Here is a 22,624-nt window from a genome sequence, read left to right as displayed (position 1 = left end):
TCAGTTAGGTATACATGAATCATAATTGTTGTCAAGCGAAGCTATATGTTAAGAATAATTAATAATAGACTGATTATAAATAATGTAAAGATTACACGGGAATTAAGAAAGCGTTGACAGTGTGAATTGGTTTCAAACAGATTTCCCTTTACAAGGGCCCATCCAGCCCATAGTATCACACCATGAGGGAAACGTTGTTTGCATAGAGGGTGTGCTGTTTGGACTTTAGGTTAAATTGTTGTGTGCCGGGGGTTTGGCACGAGGTTTGAGTTTTGTCTGCAGCGACTGCAAGTGTAAATGCGCTATAATTATTAATGCGATGACAACATGGGATTTTGTACGCCAGCTTCTCTTTCTCTGTTGCTCCTCCCTAAACTAAAAGTAGTGTGTGTCAGCATCCTGTTATCCATTATTCTCCTTCCAAAACCACCCACATACACATAGACTCCTGGGGCAGTGTCATGGTGACTGTTACGGCTTCTCAGTCATTCGGCTTTTTGTTTGCACGTTTGGCCCAGAATCCCATTGGGGTAAAATCCATCAAGTTTGTCCTTGTATACATTTTGTATAACCGTTAACAAAGCTTTTAAGACAAATTTTATGCGAGATGGTACGTGGTATATTTGTTGATTCCTTTTGTTCTCATTGGAAGTCCATGTTTGGCAGTGTATGTGTTGTTTGTTTTTGGCTAAATGTTCTTTAGCGCTTCACCCATTTCAGTCAAGTGACCAAATCAAAGAACCGCCTCAAAAGCGTAATTCGTTCCTGATTCATTTCACCACTGAAGTTAAATGAGATGTTTTCAATTTCAGGCATAAAGATCCCCTTAAAATGTGCATTTCAATTTGTTGTCACATTCAGCAAACTCTTATAAACGTGACTTACAGCAAAATTTAAGTAAATAAACGTGAGTCTTGCGCATGCTAAAATTGCTTCATCGCTGTCGTATGGGTTATAAATAGGAAGAAATCGGACGAGGTTGGGCGGTGAATGAGGGTATGGAGGGATCTTAGGTCCCCAAGGAGAGAATGACAGCCAGAAAGGAGTTAACCTGCTCATTCATTCGAGGTTAGCACCATTGAACTGTGACCACACGGTCACCGAGATGCTTAGCTTATCCACCCCCAACCTTTTGCATACACCGTCTCTAAATTCAAATGTGGCAGGATGTCGATAACATTGAATGTCATTGGTTCTTGCGCATCTTATGACGACATATCACGACGACATATCATAACACGGGACCCACAAGAACCAAATAGACAAGCAGTTATCAATGCACCACTTCATATATAAAAACGATCTGTTCTGTTGTATTTATAACTTTGGTAATACGTAGACTTGTGTACAGTAAGTTTACAGTTGCGGTTGTTCTTCAAAGTCGCCCGTGTACCATAACTTTGAGAGCCAAGGGTATCAGTTGCAATGTCATCAGATCTCTCTCCCTCTCTTTCCCTCTCATTCTCTCTTGCCGCTGCGGTGTATGGTTACGGACATTGTTAAGCCTGGTTACTGATAAACAGGGTGCTTAGTTACCAGCCCCCGGATGGTTGGCTCTTTTCAAAAGCAGAAAAATCGTTGCCGGGGGAAAGGAGGAACTTGTGTATGTTTGAAAAAGAGAGCTGGCCGTATCAGGAGGCAATGCGAAGACCTTAAAGTCACAACGTTGGTGTTGACCCGCTGTTGCTTGGTTGCCCCTGACCTGCCGCGTAAAAACGTCCCCTTAAACCGTGTAATGATGTGTTATGTCCAACGATGACCGCTTAATTAGAAGCAGTGGGAATGCTGCCATGAGAGACATTCACAATAACTGTTTGTCTCTGAGATACGCATGCAGAATGTTTGTCATTTGGGCTTGCTGTGCCGTGTATAATTTGGTTTGTGTTTTGGACGTGAAGAAATGACTCGAGTAAGTCATAAGTCTTATTGCCTACGTAATATCAGCCATTGACTTTGAAAATGGGGTAAAACCCAAACAAACAAGTACTTTGCAAAGCGTGGTGGTATATGTAAATACTTCCATAGTTTGCCTACTTCTGATTTTCTACTACAACCTTTTTATTTTAATTTTAATCTTTCTGCTAACTCAGAACTTACTGTAGAACTCACTACTTGACGCTAAGGCATTGTGGGAGTGTTATATGGTTGCTAAGCTTTATTTACTGTTTTTAGTATTTCGTTTTGTGCAGTGAAAGTGTACTAGAGCCTCGCATATGTTTGGTATATTGTTCAGAGGAGTTGGTAAAGAGTTCCAATAGTCTTAAGAGTGTCTTGTGTATAGGGCATTGCTAAACGGTTGGTTACCAGGCAAAGAGAATAAAACCCAACCTCAAGTCTTGATGGTATTGTTGTTTCTACTTGTGGCCGTTGTCCTTTCTGTAATATAAGTCTTGTTTACGTAGTAAACCTGACAAATAATTCAGTTTTATTGTCCAATTTACTGGATGTAAATTAGTCTATGTTTGGTTGTTTCAACCCATGGTTGGGTCAAATATGTTTTCTAGCTTGAAGGGGAACTTCGTCGAAAAATGACAATTCTATCATGAATAACTCACCCTCAGGAAATTGTCGAATTTAGTCGTTGATTTGTTTGCGCTAAAAAGTATCCTTGTCGCTTTATATATTTAAGGCTGAACCACTGGAGTTACATGGACTATTTCAACAATGTCTTTACTCACTTTCTGCTAGGGTGACCACCACCCAACAAACCAAATGTGGGACAGGTAACACGTTTGTAGCTTAAAACTGTGATACATAAAAAAGATTCTACATTTCAGTTCGTAAAAATAATTTGTTATTTAGTCGATTCCAACTACAACATAATTAATGCATAGATCAAATGTTAAATAACATAAAAAATGTCATGGCTGCTGTCTCTTTAAATTTTTAGCACAAATCAGACGCGGACTTATCATACTAAGGTTGTACACTTTGAAGGTCTTCTCAAAAAGAGAAAAGTCAAGGAATTGAGAACGGACAAATAATGAAAAAGAGTTTCTCTTTTAAAATTGATTCTTAAATAATGCATTTCGTTATTGGAAAATAATTATGCTAACTGCAACCTACAAACCGTTTAAAATAGTTAAATAAACACTGGCGCAAACAAGTGTCCGATGTGCGTATCGGGAAAAATAACTAGTTTTCATAATGTGACGACTTAAATCAACAGACTGTTGAAAATGTTGAAAATGTTTTCAATATGCGATGTGCGGGGGTGAAATGGCTCTCCGGTACAACGCAAAGCGTTGCTCACCGTACTTTCTGAGCTTTGAAAGTATGTTGCGTTGCAGTCTATGGGGGACTCAGAAAGCTCCTGGACCTCAACAAAACGATCTTAATTTGTATTCCGAAGATGCACGGAGATCCTAGAGTTGTCGAACGACTTAACTGTGAGTAATTCATGACAGCATTTTTGTTTTTCGTCAGAGTTCCCCTTTAATTTCAACCAATAGTTGGGTTTGTCCATATCTTAACCAATGATGTGTTGAAACAACCCATTTTTCAAGTGTAGCTGAAATTATATTTTTGCATAAATTGAACTGCACACCACTTCTGACCTATTTGAATAATTTAAGGTATTAGTCATGTTTTTATGGTTTAAATCCCTAACTCGTAAGTAAGCAACATTAAGAGTGATGAACAGTAATAAGCATGTCTTAGCAAACACCACCAATAATTCACATGCATTTCAAACAGGCTTTTAAACATTTTATAGAACATTACTTTATATGCATCAGGTCAAAGTCACAGATGTCGTAAAGCTTTATGTCTCGGAGATCGCTGTGAGGTTTTGATGTTTTAATTACGGTTGGACTGAGCCCCTCTCTTTTCTTGCTGGTGCTTCACTCCCGTGGAGCGCTTTAGAACCAATTTAGCATCATGGTAACAGACATCCATCTCAGCCCCTCACACCCACAGCATTGCCACCCCTCTGAGAAGAGAACAAAGATTTCAGCAAAGGGATTTTGAGTGGGGGGATCTGGGTGGATTAAGGCCAAGAAGAGCCCCTGAAGGGCAAGCCAGGTGCATTCTAGATCGGAGCGATGTGCCCCTCATTCTTGAGATTTTATTGGGCCAGATGGATGCGGTTACAGGAGGACAGACTTGTTAATTGGCCTCAGTAGTGGCATGTTGGAGGCACTGCGGAGGGATTTGTGATTTCAGTAATCGGTGATGAGGAAAACAAAACAGATGGAGAACAAAAGCTCAGGTTTGAAAACGTATGAACTCCTCTGTCTACAATGGACCACCATCAGGTCACTACAAAGTATTCACTTAAAGGAGTGGTTCATTTCAAAATTTGCCCCATTGACTTTCCATAGTAGGAATAAACATTGAAACCGTGAATGGGGGCAAATTTTGAAGTGAACTACTTGAATAGTGGCAAATATATGTATAAATATATACATTCATTTCAGTTCATCTCCCATGCATACCAACAATTTGTATCCCGTGCACAGAATGCATGCTGTATACTGCAAACATACTACTGTTTGCTTTGAGCTAACCTCCATTTCCCTGCGGTGCGGACCACACCTAAAGTATATTTAGACAAAAAAAACTTATACAGTCTCACATCAGAAACCATCAGGAATGCCATCTTTCACCTGTTTATGAGCACTGTCTGGCTTCTGTCTTCGTATCATTCCGGTAGATCTTAGGAAGATGAGAGCATGCCTCACACTTCTAATACACTTTACCCTATTTTCTCTTCTTTAAACCGGTGGAATCCTGAAGTGTGACTATAAATCACTCAAGTGTTCGGCCCACTCAAGGTATGAAGACATTTGCTCTGTCACTTCACAGAAAACCATTGAAAGACGAAAAGAACGTATTCTTTGAGGTGAATTATTGGCTCAGTTCAATGTAAAGTACTCTTGAAGTCGGGCCTTGTTGCCACATGTCATTGTCTACCATTATGGGAAGCTTTTTCAGATGGAAATGGGAATAAATTGTTGAAGTGGGGAGTAAACTAGAATGACAAGAAATCAGCTCACAGTTATTCCAGTTATCGCTGCCAACCTTTTTCCTTTAAAGGTTAAAGATTTACTGCAAAAAACTCCCAGGGAGTGTCGCTGGCAGTAAATTTCAATACTCGAGACGTTCTGTTTCTAAATGTATAGTTTTTTTGTAGGATTTACCTTATAATAATGATTTTCAAGTTAAACCGTTGGGACTGATATGGCAGAAAATTTGTCATTTGACAAACCTCGGGCTAGATGGTGATATAAAGGCAAAAGTTATGAACTGCGCCTCTAAAGTCCCCGTTAACCGGAAGTTGCGATTGTTTTTACTTCCGTATTTTGACGCATTTCCTGATGAAATGGAGTTTTGAATGTGAAAAATAGTGGCATCTTTCTCTGCGATTTGATTGGATGTATAAAACAGCTTTGCATTTTGAAATGGAAAGGGAGGAGTTAACGTATGCTCCGCCCAAGCCGTCTTACTAACGTCATTTGAAGGTCCAGTCAGTAATTTCTAGCGGCAAGATTGCGAATTGCTTCCATCCCTCCCCCTCCCTTTCGAAACACTACGATGGCTGACAGAACACGTCGAATTGCATGCACGGGGACCCGCCGTGTATGTAGATAGAAATAGCTCATTCTAAAGTAATAAAAACATAACGCTTCTTTGTGTAATCTCTTTATACACCTCTGAAGGCATAGCTATGCATATTATATTGCATTTCTTTTAATACATCATCCCAAAAATGTAACACTGGACCTTTAAGGGGGATTGTCATTACCGGACGGAAGTGCATTTTCAGATTTTAACTGAAGATTATTAGGGCACACGATTTTGAAAAAGAGAACGACCCACATCGATAGAGTATTTACAATATTTCATGACAAAATGGGCATTGTAATTTTTTATTTCACTGGGACTTTAACAAAGAAACAAGTTTATTACACAACAACATTACTTACAAGATAAATATGATCATTGTAAAGCCTTATTTTGGTCATTTGAATGTGACTGTAATAGCTCAAACTAAGTAATTGCTTGATGCTATACAAGTTATAAATGCACGTGACACATACCGAAAATTATTCAGCTCATACACTAACTTATGAGATTTATGGCTAGTGCACAACTATCAGCAGGTTGTTTTCTTTGTTCATTTTCAAGCAATTTCAAGTGCATTCATTAATATCCTGTGGTACAAGTGTTATCATCACTCCCTGTCCACAGAGCTCACAGGAACAAAGGAAAGTGTTCATGTCTACTGCAGACAGAGCCAGAGTCCTGTCAGTCTCCGAGCACTCATCTGTAGACAGAAACTGTGATATATTCAAGTTCCTGGCTGCTAAAATACCCCCAGATATAAGAATCCCTCAGCAAAAGTATGCATTTATTTTCCCATGATTTTAAAGCCAGACATCAAGTTAGCAGTGACCACTCACAAACTTAAACAAGGACTATGCCTTAGTTAAATCAGGATATTTAAGTCGCTTTTAATAAAATGCCTTAGCTTAAAATATGTCATTTACATTATTTTGTCTCAAGATGCACACCAGTCATGTTTTTATCTATGTCGGGGCGATTCATTTTTAGTTAAGACAGCTCGAACTTTCATTTTATTCTGGGATTAGACTTAAGCCTTGTCTGAGAAACTGGGCAATACATTACTCGCATTGATCAAAATCCATTGTTCTCTGGCCAGTCCTGTATCATTGGTTTCACTATTCCAATGAATGATCATTGACTTCATAATATTCCTCTTTCAGGACTCATCATCGGACTTATTTCATCTTATAACTTGTTTCCGGAATGCCAAATTTTCCCACGGAAGTGTTGAAAGCCTCCGTTGACTCTTTTATGTGAATGTTGTTTTGATTCAGTCTGGTGCATTTACTGTACTTCAGTATCACATCCATGAGTTTATGGCCTGAGGGCATGTTTGTATCGCTGCATGCCACACTAGTGTATCACCTTTTGAGCGACTCAAAACGCCAGCTGTTTTTTTTATTTCTAAATATCCGATTATGAATCATCGTTTTTCAGTAATCTGCACCGCTATGCTGCCGGATTTTTACAGAAAACTCGCAGGAGCGATTCATTCTTGAAAGGTGACTGCGCGGTGGTACGATACAAAGATAATGTTTTATCAGTGAAATGAGTCAGACCGGTGCCTGATACTTCCAAAGTGAAGTAAGACAGCATCGATGAAAACTCGTCTAACTTTGTTTCTTCCGGGAATGAGACCCGTGAGTGTTCGGTGACTTCTCATGTTGTTGGTCATTGACCTATTACCCTTTAGAGTTTGGTTTGGTCAGGTGAAAACACCTGCTTGTAGATACTTCTCATTTGGTATTGAGGAGATCTTCATAGCGTAAATTCTACTGCAGAGAAAGTGCTACTTTTATACTATACTAGTCCAGAATACACTTTTTGTCTTAAATGGTCAATGCTTGAATGAACGTTTTGCTCAGTTGGTCAATGCTTGAGTTGGTTGCCAAATCCTCGTTTGGACGATTACATGTAGCTTGCTGTATAACTTTGGCTAATGTAATAGAAAATAAACATGACACTCCACGTTAACCCAATAAAGACACCATTTCCCACTTCAAGTTCTCCAAGCCCCTCCCACTAATGCACAAAAAGCAGTACTGTGACCTTCTATCTTCATTTGATCTGATGACCTTAGGAAAAGCTCAGAAAACCGTCAAAACCAACACATTTCTTTAAACAGCCTATTCTGCTATAGCGCTTTCTCATGCCATAATAAAAGAGACCAAGGCTTATTGTAGTTTGACATGAGGTGTGATTTTATTAATGCCTCTCGAAAAAATGCACAGTGAAAGTATTGTTTGATATTTTCACATAACTTCTCACACCGTGGGAAATACTTTGTCGGAGGATTTTGCCGTGTTTTCATAACACACGGCAAATGCTGAACTGAAACAGGCAGAGTGACAGATTATGAGCCTCTCCCATCTCTCCAAGCTTGTGAAATGACTTCATATTAAAAGACAGTTCATTTTTGAATAAAGTCAGATCAGTTTTTCGCACGTCGTCATAATACGTCTCAACTACTAAAAATATCTTTGAGACTTCAAGTAGCCATGACGCCTCGATATCAGCCCACCTCTCCAGGACACAACAGCAAGGGCTGTATTGTAATCCCACCTGTTTCGTTCTTGAGAGATGTACTTCTGCAGTAAGCCCACCTCCTCCCTTTTCCCCAAGCTGAATAAAGCCTTTTGTGTTCACGGAGTCCTTCTCTAAAGTGCGTCCGCGTGAGACCCAGCTAATCCCGGCGAGCCAGGCAGAGACACGCATCCCTTTCAATGTGGAGACAAACAGGAAAAGACACCACGGCTTTAGTTGCCCTTTCTGGTTAGAGGACGAACGGGTCTACGTTTTGCTATTACTATAGACATACTAACAAGAGAGTTTTCAAAGTCAACACGAGGCCCTCTCTCAAACCTCAAGCGCTCGATCTGAGAGGTGCCTGGGCTTTATTTTGGCACATCAACGCTCTCCTCCACTATCTAGCGCTCAAAAAAGACATCTACCCCAGACACCCTTATCACTGCTGGATACAGTAGCCGCCTGCGGTTCCGCCGCAGTGTTTAGCGAGATTGACAGTAATAGACTTCAGTTGTTGGCGTGTTTAATCTGACACGCAGGAAATATGTTTTAATATGCTGTACGGTGTGAAGGATTAAGCGTGTAACGTGCGTAACAAGTTTTTTGCCTTCCGGAGATCTATTTAGAAATGTGTTGATTCAAGTCATTTTGAAGTGACACCCAGGACCATATTTATGAAAAACAGGTCTGTGCAAATTGTATATTTATGAAATAATACTGAACTAGACTTTAAAAAAGATATATGTTTTGGGGATTTAAGAGACATTTCTTTAGAATACAGGTCTGTAAATAATAATTTAACTGTGTATTGGTGTATGTGTGCAGTATCTTAAAGAAATAATTCACCCCAAACAATTTTGAAATATGGTTACAAACATGTAAAAAGCTTCCAAAGGCAAAAATTCACCCGATTCAGCCATTAATACACAACTCGGCGCCTTTTTATAATGACGTCTTTATAGTTTTGTAAAAGCTACAAAAATCTTTATTTATTTGATTTCATTTGTACTTGGAAAAAACACATGTCCCCCTCCATATGTTTAACTCTTTTGTATAATGTATAAACAAGAAAAGAAAAAGTTGTTTCTTGTATAAACAAGAAAAGACTAAGAAAAGTTGTTGCGTAACGATTTTTCATGCTCCTGTACGAACGTTGGGGGAGTGTATCGAGCATCGTAAACAAGCTATTTTGGAAACTTCGAGTGCTTTATTTTTGTCAACAATTCCTACAATAGCCTTGTTTTTATCCATGTCAAATTAAAATACATCTTACATAGGTATATGGGTAAGAACGTTCGGGAGTTGTGTTAGTCGACTGTTGAAGCTGTTGAATGAATCCAGATGCTCGTCCATACAGTCAATAGCCTCATGCTTCTCTGGGTTTTGTACACTACAGAATGAATGCTCATCCACCCCTCTGCTCCATCTGTTGGTTTCGGACACAGAGGAGGTGGTAATGATGTCAGCGAGTTGTAATCTTGTTTTACCCATTCATTAACCGCCTGGTCCCATCTGGCAAACGCAAACACTGGGGATATCTGACGACACCTCACTCTCATTCCCCGCAGAGACGGCAAGAGGGGTTCAAAGAAAGGCTAAGGTGTTGTATACATTTTGTCGGTTTTGTAGTCATGTGCTTAGAAGGACCATAAAGGACCAGCCCAAACACGGTTGGGAAAAACATGTTTGAACATGGCTTACAAACTCCTGAATAATAGGCACTTCATCTGTCTAGCACTTTTTCAAGCCAACAAACACTGGTCAAAGACAAGTGAAGCTTGTAATACAAAAACTGATGAGTTTTTCTCTGTATGGAAGCTTACAGTCATAGTTCTCGCTCAATGTAGTTTCCTGAAGAGCCAAGGATGTTGTATTCTCTCTCTCTCTCTCTCTCTCTCTCTCATAGATTAAGTGTCACTCATTCTTTGGGTAAATCATTGACTCTAAGGTGTGTTTGTATTTAAAATAGCATAAGAATGTTCAAAGTACCAACATCCAAACACACATCCACCTAGCAAACAGATTAGAAACACCTCACCTTTATGTCTTTGTTGAAGACTGGGGTCTGTATTTTACACCGGGTCATGTTTAGAGATGAACGCCTGATAATAAGCGGTTGAATGGTCGATCTGTGGTATGTTTGAGACATTATTTACAACATGATAACCTTTAATCCATAACCTTAGACAAACGGCCCTCTGGGCATCTGAATTGTGTCACGTTTTTTAAGTTTGTACGCGATAACAGCAATAGCTTTAAATGCAGTTACATTTTGATCATTTTGAGATTATGTCCAAGAAAAAAATGAATCGGCACGTTTGTGTAAACGCTTTAAACAGCCTAGAGATGTATAATAGAAATGAACAAAAACTAGCATTAACGTGAATTAGTTTTTCAGATAATAAATGCAGATAAACTACATTGTTTATTGTTCGATGACGCATTTACTAATGTTAACAAATGCAAATCCACCCATATTAAAATCGTATTATTACATACGACATACAGTATTAGCTACTGCGAATCGTTTTTTCTTACACGGAAGTGTGAACATGGCTATCCAAACAGGCAGACTATGCGTGCTTTAACCAGTAGGGTTCATATGTTGTTCACTGGCTCATATTGATGCTTAACACCGTGAAGATCCAGGTGTGCAGTTCAATCTGAGGGTCCCTCATACGGATCAACAGAAAGCTTTCACACCTGTATCTGGCCTCATCTCATTCGTTGCTTATCGAGTCAATCTAACACAGCTGTGGCCGTTTCCTGTTTCAATGGCATCTGCTTTTTATATCGATTTAACATTAATAATATACACAAATGTGACATAATACTAATTACAGTCATACAATGCTTAACTTTTTTTGTTGTGGAATAAAGAAAAATATGTTATGGAGCAAGTAAAGTAAAATCTGGTTTGAACGATTGTATTGTTGGGACAAACGCGCCCGGGCACAGTTGCAAACTTGTATGTTTTATAAGAACATTAGTCAAATTGCGATTTATTACAACATTTGGTGTATCGCAACACAAAATAAATAATAGCATTGCCATACCGTATGAGCTCAAGCAATTCCTGTGTGTGTTTGTACATTAAAAGACGCCGCGTGGTTTTTCTCTCATACGTAAAGGAGGTCTGCTTATCGTGTATAGGAATGGGAGGGATACGTCCAAGGTTTCCTCAAGGTTTACTGGAGCGGGCGGCACTTTTGCTTCCTTTGTTATGATTCAAACATTTGAACCTGACAAGGGGTCGTACAAAATTGACCGTCACATGACTCTCAGCGTGATTTTCATTGGTTCCTATGTTTCTAAACTCATTTATTGAATAAACATTGGGTCGCGCTTTGTAATTTCTTGGCCCACCTGTATAAATTATTGACACCTGTAGAAAATCTTACATTTAAGTGGATTAGTCAGCCTTGTCAAACAGAAGCAGGTCAACCCACCACAGACACAGTCTGAGAAAACACTGGAACGCACATAAGTAGGAGTTTGTGTGAGTTCAGTACGCTTTGAGCGTCGTGGATAATGTCAGGGAATTCTGTTATCCCGTTTTCTTTAACTAATCACATTAGTGAGCTTGAGTTACATGACACGCCGCTCTAAAAGGGAAGAAACTCTTGTCAATTATTCTGACAGCTGTGGACAGACTGGGATATCCTGTGGCTTTCATCCAATATCTGATACACGATATAAAGATAGTGTGAGGCATATTGCAGACTTGACAGCCTTGAGTTGAACATGTAGACACAAGCTGAGCATCAACTAAGCCTTGTATACTCTGACTAGCACGCGAGAGACATTTTATTATATGAGTGTAGTTGTATGTTGGATAATAAGGGTTATTAAGCTGTTTGTTATGGCCTCATAAAGTACTTTTAGTTGGTTAACTAGCCAGTATTTATTTAGTTTATAGTATCTTTAGTCATCATGAGGCAATGTACTTTATATTGATTGATTATAATTAAATTCTTGATTTAATGTCATTATTGCGACATCGGTTGACTTACTGGAATAACTTGAGCATGTTTTAGATGCATGTGGTCACTGAATTCAGTCACAGGTCATTTATCTGATGATGGAAAATGGGGGCATTTGGGGAACCTTTGCGTGAACGTGACTTTTCATCGATCCTCATTGGACAGCTGACAGGCTAAATATATATTGAACTGAAACGACAGGTGGAAAATTCAACAAAAGCATTATTCTCTTAACCGAATGTTTCAGCTTGTTGGGAAGCCCTGCGTTATTAAATTGTTCAGCAGACCTTTACTTTATTCGAAAAGTCATGGACTCATCTAGGCCAGTGGTTCTCAAACTGGGGGCCCCAAGATGGATTCAGGGGGGCCACAGATTTTGTGGCATTATATGAAATGCAATCAAACATCAGAAAAATAAGACCACCAACCAAATGTATTGGTGTTCCAGCATTGTATAAAATAATTCGTTTTTTGGTTGAATTAAAATGATATGTTTAAGATTATACGTTTTTATTTGGGGGGGTCGCAAAGCGATGCGCTTAAAGGGGGGCTTTTCAATGAAAAAGTTAAGAACCACTGACCTAGACACCATAAATGTATGGACCAGTAAGGGGAGACAATCCCTAAAAATATTATGAATAATAGGAATATTATTAATTATAAATAATAATACTATAATGAAAGGCAAAACATTCATATTATTATTATTTGTTAGGTACTAGTGATAACAAAGATAATCAATTATTGTAGCTGTAGTGTCAACCATAACACTTCAGGTTATTTAAAGGCAAAGCAACCGTAAGTCTCTTTATCGCACAGGGTCACAAAAGTGCTTTATGGGGGTCTCTGAACTAAATCATAATTGTTTTTGATGGAAAAAACATTGAATTACATTAAAGCCTTCATTTTGATCAGATCTGCTCTACGCCTATGTCATCCTTCACAACTTGAAGGAACACAGTGCTTTACAGACCAGACAGAGCTCAGAATATGAGGTATTTTACTTTAAGTTGAAGTGGTTCTACACCACATTCTCCTGTGATTTATGGCGGTTATAAAATGTAGAGACACATAACTCAACCCACAGACACATGACACCTCCAAATTTGAAAGGTCTCTGCCGCATTGTTTTGCCGGGGGTATTAATTGGACATACCACCTGCTCTGCAGTTGTTCCCTTAGCAAAAAGAACAGCACCGAGTGTGGTACTTGGGGAGGCTTCATGGACAATCCATCCAAACCACAGGAAAATAGTTGGCTTTAGACAAAGTATACACCGTGCAACACTCGAATCAATTTAATCAAATAAGGTGGAATCACAGATGGCACTCCATGTAAAGTATGGTTATTAACACTTTCTGCTATGATATTCAAATATTAAAATGTCTTCGTCTATCGCAACATAATGTCAAAGTTATTTGGAGGTTGATTTCCCCCCAAAATGTAATGATGGTGACTTTGTGCAAGTAATTAAGCATTGCTTGTTTTTGCATTCAGACCAACCCCAAAACCAACCTTGGGTCTACCAATATTTGTGTGAGTTTGCTAGGGCTTTTTGTTAGGCCAATTGTTGGCAGACAGTGTTTGGGAAACATGTCATTATTTGGTGACAGTAATTCCATAGAAATGACAATTTTACCTGACAGGTACAGTAGTACATTTTAAGCTTTTGTTGCGTTGGTATGCGGTTGCTAGCATGGTCCGAGTGCTAACCTCCAAGTTTCATGAAATTCTCCATTATTAAACAATGTGTTGTCGTATCCAGAGAACATAGACATACTAAACGTAGTTCTCATTCAATGTGAAACATTGTAGTTCGGTAGTTGAGCTCTAAGAAGCTTTCAAATCCTTTTTAAAAGCATGTGCAGTCCTTTACAGTTGTCAAGCTTTCATAATTTCCGAGGTTTCAACAAGTAAGACAAGAGTATGTGTCCCGAAGCAAAATACCTAAATAATCTGTTAAACCGTGGTAGTGATCATATCTGTTAACATGCTTTCTTTACCAATACAAAACAGTATTCAGATTTTCTCTTTGTGCTGTCTTGCGCAAGCATTCTAAATGAATTGAAGAATATTGTTTTAACATTCCAACATGTTATGTTTGATGGAATGGGAAACTGAATTATTTATGGTTTGCTGTTTCTCTTGTCTTTAGACGGTATCCACAGTGTGATAGCCTTGTGCACCCTGCGGGTGACCATCATCACCGACGAGATGCTGACGAACAGCATCACAGTCCGTCTGGAGAACATGTCACAAGAACGCTTCCTGTCCCCGCTCCTCTCCCTCTTTGCCGAAGGTGTGGCAGCCGTCCTATCAACCACACGCGAGGGTGTTTTTATCTTCAACGTTCAAAATGACACAGATGTCACCGGGAACATCCTCAACGTCACCTTCTCAGCTTTGCTCCCCGGAGGAGCACCCGATCGCTTCTTCCCTTCAGAGGAGCTCCAGGAGCAAATCTACCTGAACCGAACTCTACTGCGGCAAATCTCCAGCCAGAGCGTCCTTCCATTCGATGACAACATTTGCCTGCGGGAGCCCTGCGAAAACTATATGAAATGCGTCTCTGTGTTGAAGTTCGACAGCTCTCCACCTTTCATAGCTTCGGATACTGTTCTCTTCAGGCCGATCCATCCCATTAATGGCCTGCGCTGCCGATGCCCGCCCGGGTTCACCGGTGACTACTGTGAGACGGAGATTGACCTGTGCTTTTCTGGGCCATGCCGCAACAACGGCCGCTGCCGCAGTCGAGAAGGAGGTTACTCCTGCGAGTGTCTGGAAGACTTCACTGGTGAGTTTGCATGTTTATTCAAATAACATAACGTTTGTGTGCGGTCTGTTGAGTACTTGCGTACTTAGTGTTTTGAGGTTATGGGGTGTTGTTTTTTCAGGAGCAAAATTGTTGTCCATGGGGGTGGGTTGTGAGGATCTTTTTAAAGCTCAGAAAGTTCAAACCATGCATCTAAAATAAAAGCGCTGCTTGACAATGCTTATACCTGATATGGCGGAAACTCTTGTTTTTGACCACCTCCTCCTACTTTATCAAGGCCAATTACCCCTCTAATCACCCCCTTCAGTGCTTTGAAGGTCACAGTTCAACTCCAGGTATTCTGCATCCATTATGATGGCGATGACAGGTTGCCTCTCAACATCTATTCCTTTTTGGGTTTCTCACATTAGTGGAAAACAGATCTGTCTATTTCCCTCCGAGAGAAAGATTATCCCGAGGAAATCAGGGGTCATTACAGGCCCAGGGACTGCCATCCTGTTCCCCGCCACACATAAATGCCCCTTGTCCAGATTTTGTCTGGAAAATAGTTGACATATAACACTGCATGAGTTACATGTCCATCTTCAATAAGGGAATTGGTGGTGCCATAGAGGAACTCTTGGATTCCAAAGAGCTTCCGAAAGGAAAGCTGAGACAGAGTCAGCGCTCAGACTTTGATTTAAGGCCAGTATTGCATCGGATTAGAGATACAAAGTATTGGATAAGGATTTTTCTCCAAGAAACAGTTTCCTGCCAAGTTATAGAAACTTTGACCAAGGTTCTACTGTACGTAAAATGTATGTAACACTACAATTGTCAAATAGCTGGTTTATGCCAAAAAAAATCAGACTTGCAATGTGACGTGTTTATCTGAGGTTTAAAGGACACTTGGTCAGTGAAATGTTCTTTATCTAAAATCTCACTCCATTTAGCCGTGTAACAAACTTTAATTATGTTCTTTGAAAAGTGCCAAGACCGTACTTTGTGCAAAGACAGATACAATGGGCACTGTTTTCCATAAGTATCTATTGTTAGCTAAATAAAATATAGGGATTCAGTTAATTTGCCTATATTTTTTATATTTGAACCTACTTTAAGGCTAAATAGTTAGAAAAAAACATCAGAAGTGCCCTCATGCATAATAAAAGTAATCAATGACATATATCCCAGGAACACATACGAGTGTCTTAGCTTTTGCACATGTCAAGAATTTGCATTCCTTTGGATTTGTCACTTTCATCTATGCTTTGTCAAATCAATTATTATAAATCTGTGGCCGACTTTAGACACTATTTGATACAAGTTTAACCATATTGACGTGGCTTGCTTCCTGCAGGTGAGAACTGTGAAATGGATGCCCGCTCTGGCCGATGTCTACCCGGTGTATGTAAGAACGGAGGGGAATGTGTCAACCTGCTGGTGGGCGGCTTTACATGCAACTGCCCCTCAGGAGAATACGAGAAGCCTTTTTGCGAGATGACAACCCGCAGCTTTCCCAGACAGTCCTTCATCACCTTTCGGGGCCTGAGGCAGAGGTTTCACTTCACAGTCTCTTTTATGTAAGTACTGGCCGATATTTGACAGCCATTCATGACCTCAGTGTCATGCCCCTGTTTATTATCTTGTCAAGAAGTTACGTCTACCTAAAACTTTGCGTGTTGTGGTGTGTAATTTGTTAAAGACCCAAGGTGGATAAGTAACCTTTGGTCTCTTTCATGGTGCTAGACTCACGTACTACATGTTCTGGGTGACTGGAAGCTGCTTTTAAAGCAAAAAGACATATGATGGATGATCAAATGTTTGACTGTTTAGGTCTTCCTGAATGCTTTTGAAGTTAATGATTATTATCCTGATGTTTTAAGCGTTGAATGTTAAGACAGGGTCGCTTTAGAAATATTTGGGCTCTTGTATCTCATAAAAACAGGAAAGGCTATGTGTTAAGAGAGCACTATCAATGTTTTTCTTTATTGGTATCTTCTTCCTGTGCAGCAGCTGGTCTCTGACTCCTCCGCCTTTTGTGCCCTAGCCCAGGCATGAGAGAGGTGGGATCCAAAGAGGACTGAGGAACAACTTCCTGTTTTAGGACCACTGTTCTTGCGCTCACTTCCTCTCAGTTTTGTTCTTTTCCTGCTTTGATTAAAAGATGTTATTCCTTCTGTCTGGCTCGAAGGTTTCTTCTGGCCATTTGAGTCATCAAGAATATCAGGAAGGGAAAACAATCACACGTGATTGACGTTTACGAGGGGATAAAACCTGTAGTTCTGGTTGTTCTCATCAATGTTTTTTCAATCCAGGTTTGCCACAAGAGAGAGAAACGCCCTTCTACTCTACAACGGCCGTTTTAATGAAAAACACGACTTCATAGCTGTAGAGATCATCGAGGAACAGATTCAACTCACCTTCTCAGCAGGTACGACACACATGCATTGACACATCGACATCATTGCATCGATTGAGCGGCCCTGCTGAAGTCACTCTGGGTACATCTCAAGACACGCCAGTAATAGCTTTAACCTAAAACACATCTGCGTTCTAGAAGAATTTGCGTTGGCCTAAACACCAGGATATATTCCAGTGGTGCTGCAAGTATATTTTGATCGCTTAAAGCCACATTACATTTACATTTTGACTTACAATGCATTCAAAACATTTCATCAGTAAGCGTGTTTCTTGAAAATTGAACCTTTGACCTTTTGCACTAATGCAATGGTCTACCAATTGGGCTTTATGAACAATAAATGTTTGAGTTGGTGATAAGATAAATATCTTGTTCCAATAGCTTTTCTTATTAGATTAGATTAGATTTGTTAGACATAAAGGAGCAATACGTCTGTATCACACTCTCGTCAAGGATAACACAAAAACGTACAACTTATTCCCATTGTCCCTTGCTTGTGTCATTTTAATGTGCTATTATGAATTGCCGTTCACGATAAAGGATGCAAGTACCCAAACCCTTATCAGACTATGGCCCCAACTAGACTTTTCACCGCCGACATGCATGTGCCAGAGAACGCAAACATATCTATATACCTTCTGACACACATAAGGAGACTTTAAAGCTCGCAGGCAGTTATAAATAACACAACCCTATAATGGCGCTGGATCTTGTAGCACACATAAATCTTGCACAGACAAAGGGGAAGGAATCCTGCGTCATGCTGTGGAGCCTGTTTTTCATGTTGTAACCTATGAAAGTTGTAATAAAACCCAGCACAGGGTCCCGTCTTGAAAATGTTAATGAGCATAGGGTGCATGCATTGTTGAGACAGCTACTTTAAAACTGATGGACGTCTCAGAATTCTTTATAACGGTACGTAGCTAGTTGCGTTTTGGTAGTTACTAACCAACACTGTTTGTTGTGTAAACATTTATTATTAATGACAATATGCAATTCAAAAAAAGGAATGGAAGCTGTTTGAAAAAACAACGTTTCAATTGTTCACCAACCAGGGCCCAATGTTTGGTTACTGTTTACTGATACTTTATGAATACCGAAGAGGGGCTCCTGCCTTTGGTAAATATTCCTCTAAACCCAATGTAAATTTCTGTTTCACAGCCCTCTGAATGAACTACATTGATAAGACGGGATTTGTAAACATGACTGATGGTCATTGTGTGAGCAGCTTTGTACTGCAGGCATTAAGTGATTTTATATTGCACCGGAGTGGTTTCAAAGGCAAGGTTTATACAAGAGATGGCTTTATCACATGCTAAAACACACCTTTTGAGATATGTCCATTGTTTATGAAAAAATAGAAACTGATCAAACATTTACATTCTAGTAATGTACCGTTAAAATGTTTTTAATGAATTTGCCACCCACAGTTGAGTAACTAACTGATAATAATGGACCTAACCACTTTCACACACTTTTATTTAGACTATTTTACACTTGAAGTGTTAAATAGTTTTTGAAGTATTGTAGTTTATCTTGTAACAGGTCCAATGCGTTCTTAAAGCTCTCTTGATAGATTATTACTTTAAAAGCATTAAGGTCACAGGTTTCAGTCTTAGGGAGTGTCTGACAAATGCATAAATGTGTGTGGCATTGTGATTCGCTTTCCTCATTTTGTTCGCTAGTGTTGAAACGTTAAATTGAGTTTTTTTCAGATGGATCAGATAAATGTAATGCTTTTTTTGTAAGGAAAAGTTTTGTTAAATTGCAGGTACAATGTGTATTTTTTTGGTGATCCTAATGACAGAAATGCTATATAACATACGTAACTATGCCTTCAGAGATAAATAAAGACCTTGCATAATGAAGTTCTTATTTCCTACGAGCTATTTCTATCTACGTACACCGCAGGTCCACTTGCATGGAATTAGTCTTGTTGTTTCTAAAAGGACAAACCGCCATGCAGACCGCGTTCCGTAAATAGGTTATCTCCTTCGAGAAAGAAGCGAAAACATGACAACATCTTAGTTCTGTGTCAGCCACCGTAGTGCTTCGAAAGGGAGGGTGGAGTGAGCCGTTGGTTGCAATTCGCAACCTCGCCACTATACGTCGCTGGACCTTTAAATTGTTTTTTAATTTGGTTTTATTAGTTGTAGTTATTTAGGTTATTTAGCTTAAATTACTTTGTTTTAGTTGTTATTGTCACGCTCTGAACTTATTAAATTGTATATATTTACAAAGATTCTGCCCACTTTAATTTATTTATGTTGCAATGATATTGTTAACTGCTTTTATTTGTTAGTCCCTCCTACATAAGCTGTCCACTTTTATTTGAAAGGTTAGCTTTGTTGTAGTGTAAGCACTGTAAATAATTTTATTTAATGATTCTTTATTATTGAAAGGCATAGGTTCAAAGTATCTTACACATGCGCTGTTATTATGTCCATGATCTTTTAATTCATATTTTCTTGTCTTTCTTCCTCAGGAGAGTCTAAAACGACTGTGGCACCTTTTGTACCGGGTGGAGTAAGCGATGGCCAGTGGCATTCAGTCCAACTTCACTACTACAACAAGGTAAGACACTGTCATGTTTGTTGAAAATCGTGAAGACGTCGTTTTGCTTTTTTTCTTGCTTTCCACTTTTGAGTTTGAAAGACAGGAGATTATCCGATTCTCTGTATTCGACTCGCATTACACTCAACAAGAGTTCTTTTTCACGAACTTCCACACCCAAGGGCGACAATGTGTTAGCGCGAGATCGCATACTGAAGTCTAAATGCACTTACCAGCATGTTTCTGCAGAATTTGCAGACTGCAAATCAAAGATTATAACCTGCGTGCCATGTGACAGACTCAGAAAGACAATCTGCTAACTGGAGGCCATAGGATTCCAGTAAACCGTCCAAATACCCTCATGCACTTGCTAACAAAAGACACAGTGGTCTTTATTTCTGTCTTGTGATTCTCAGCTCTTCCAAGCACAGAACATAAGAAATGTAATATACCGTCGTAACGTGCCAAGTGTCTTCCTGCATGTAAGAGTCTTCAACTTGAGTTTCATAAACCTGCTTTAAAGATTGTTTTACGTGTATTCTTCAAGCATATCTTTGTGAGCTCCGAGCAGTTATTGATGATGGCAACAATAAGGTCTAGCATTTCAGGGGGGTTTACGAGTGTGTTTTAATGCAGTGCAAAGACTTTAGCAGTTCCAACTAGTTCAATGGCAACGCATTGAAGAGTTCTTATTGATTCACTGTTCGTTGTTTGTAAATAAAACTAGTACATTCTAGTATTTCACATTACTATTACTTTCTTCTTTGAAACAGAAGGTTGATTTGAATATCCGATTGGTTGGTTTCGGGACAGCGACCGTACATTATGACTCACTTTGATGTTTAATATTGCACCCATGAGCAAGAAGGTATGTTCAGATTGCTGATCATTTTCCAAGTACTGCGATTGTTTTGGTGAAAACCACATAGCAACACTGACAACCACTGGGATTGAGCCAATAAGCAACCACCCACCTTGAACACCCTAGCAACCACATTGCACATGTTTACTATACAGTGCAAATTTGACATTGTATAGTGTACTATGTGTAGGTACTTGTTTGATTATGCTCTTTATTTTGTGGTGATTGAGTCGATGATAAAAATAAAGGCAGGTTTTCTTGTGACGCGCCAGCTGATTTGCTATTATTGGTGAAACACACAAACATACCTTTACAAGGTGCTAAATAAACAGCTACTACATAGCAGGTGTAGAAAGGGTGTCAGAGACCACCAGCCAAGTGGGAGTCTTCACACGCATCTGTCAAAACTGCTCCACCTGCTCCACCTCAATACAAACACACACAAGTACTGTACAAGTAGGGCAAGACAGGCTAGAAACACAACAAGTGTGTGACAGCACGCAGCTGTCGTATCCTGTGAGCTGTGATTTATGGTACCACGCCGAATTGTTCAAACACACACTGGCACATGAGACCCTATGAGAATAACAGCTGGCAAAAGTTCAGAATTGGAAGCCAAGCAATAGAGAAACCGTATGAGAACTGTCAGGATCAGCTTAACTGTCCAGATGTGTAGACAATCTTCAAAAAGTTAACGCGTCTCCTGATTATCACCTTCCACACATCAGCGACAGGCTTGGTGGGATTTCAGTGGATTTTCAATGGAATCTGCTTTTACAGCCTTTTAAGGTACCGCTGCACTTAAGGGAACGTAAAGAAAGACAAAGTGCCCCAGTCATACCTAATGCCCTGTGGTGAATTTATGGGGTCAGAGGGGGAACATATGAAATCCTTTGGCTACAAATGTACGCTACTCAAGTACGCCAAAGCCAAACAAATGCTTGGGGGATGCAGTGCAAGTACTGTAACTCGCAGTTCCACAGGGCCATAGACGTGAAATGTAGCTGTTTATAAAGTTACTGTCTCCTTGAATACACCTGATGCCCAATCAAGCTCTTCTTATGACAATGCTAAAAATGCAACACAATGTATACATTGCATATATACAGTAAGTCTTCCTTAAAGTCACCATGAAATGGAAGTTGCGATTGACTTCTTTTCCGTATCGTGATGTATATCCATTAGGGCGGGGCTTTATTTTGCCCTTCCCTTTTTCTCTTTTTTGGATTGGTTTGTTGTAAGTTGGGCCTGAAGGCGAAGGGACTTTAGTATAGTCCAACCTCTGTTTTTGTTGCTTACGTCCTGCAGAATTTGTTGTTGAGAGGGTGAGGGTAGCTTAATGTTTTTGATAAAAGATTTCAATTGCAAATGAATTATGGTGCGCACGGATAAATCATGTACAAAAATAAAAAAACTAAGTGTAAAACACTGTTTGATTTCATGGGAACTTTAACGAGACAAAGATCTTTGTAAAAAGATAATCAGGAAAATAATAAAACAGGTTTTCAGTCCTCGTTTTTGCATTTATGTTTATAGATGTTTTGTATTGTATTTAAACAGTGTAAACCAATAGTTGACCTTTGGAAAAAGTCACGAGTGTTTGGCAATAGCAAAGAATGCTGCAGATGCTAGAAAGAGACACTATTCTACCTTCTGCAATAGTTTCACATACGAAGATAGATTTCCATGTGCCTTTGATGCATTGCAACAACCTGCCTTAAGAGAAAATCATTCAAGATGGTAGACGAATCAAGATAATTTTTTACTATAAAAAAAATCGTTTTATTTAATTGTGTGAATTAAAATATAAACCTAAATGTTGCAATGAAAGAATTGTCTTGTACTTTTTTATTTTAATTTTAACGCTTATCATACTGTTTGCTAAGCAACATGCGAACAGCATATCAAATATACAGTATTGTGTGTTGCTGTGTTTACAGTGACTTTACACACTCATTTTC

General features: G+C 39.3%; 1 protein-coding gene across 1 annotated transcript in view; it reads left to right on the top strand.

The window, feature by feature from the left end:
- Window positions 1–22,624, top strand: part of celsr1a (cadherin EGF LAG seven-pass G-type receptor 1a) — a gene marked incomplete at its 5' end in the record, with an annotated part of 70,544 nt that overhangs the window by 13,892 nt on the left and 34,028 nt on the right. The window contains 4 exons of the mRNA XM_079454952.1: window positions 14,233–14,871; window positions 16,187–16,409; window positions 17,145–17,260; window positions 19,734–19,822. Coding sequence (XP_079311078.1) covers window positions 14,233–14,871; window positions 16,187–16,409; window positions 17,145–17,260; window positions 19,734–19,822 — 1,067 coding nt within the window. The remainder of the gene's footprint in view (window positions 1–14,232; window positions 14,872–16,186; window positions 16,410–17,144; window positions 17,261–19,733; window positions 19,823–22,624) is intronic.

This window comes from Barbatula barbatula, assembly GCF_947034865.1.
Source record: "Barbatula barbatula genome assembly, chromosome: 4".
NCBI classification, from domain to species: Eukaryota; Metazoa; Chordata; class Actinopteri; order Cypriniformes; family Nemacheilidae; genus Barbatula; species Barbatula barbatula.
The sequence above is the reverse complement of the archived record's forward strand: the minus strand, read 5'-3'. Positions and strand labels throughout refer to the sequence as shown.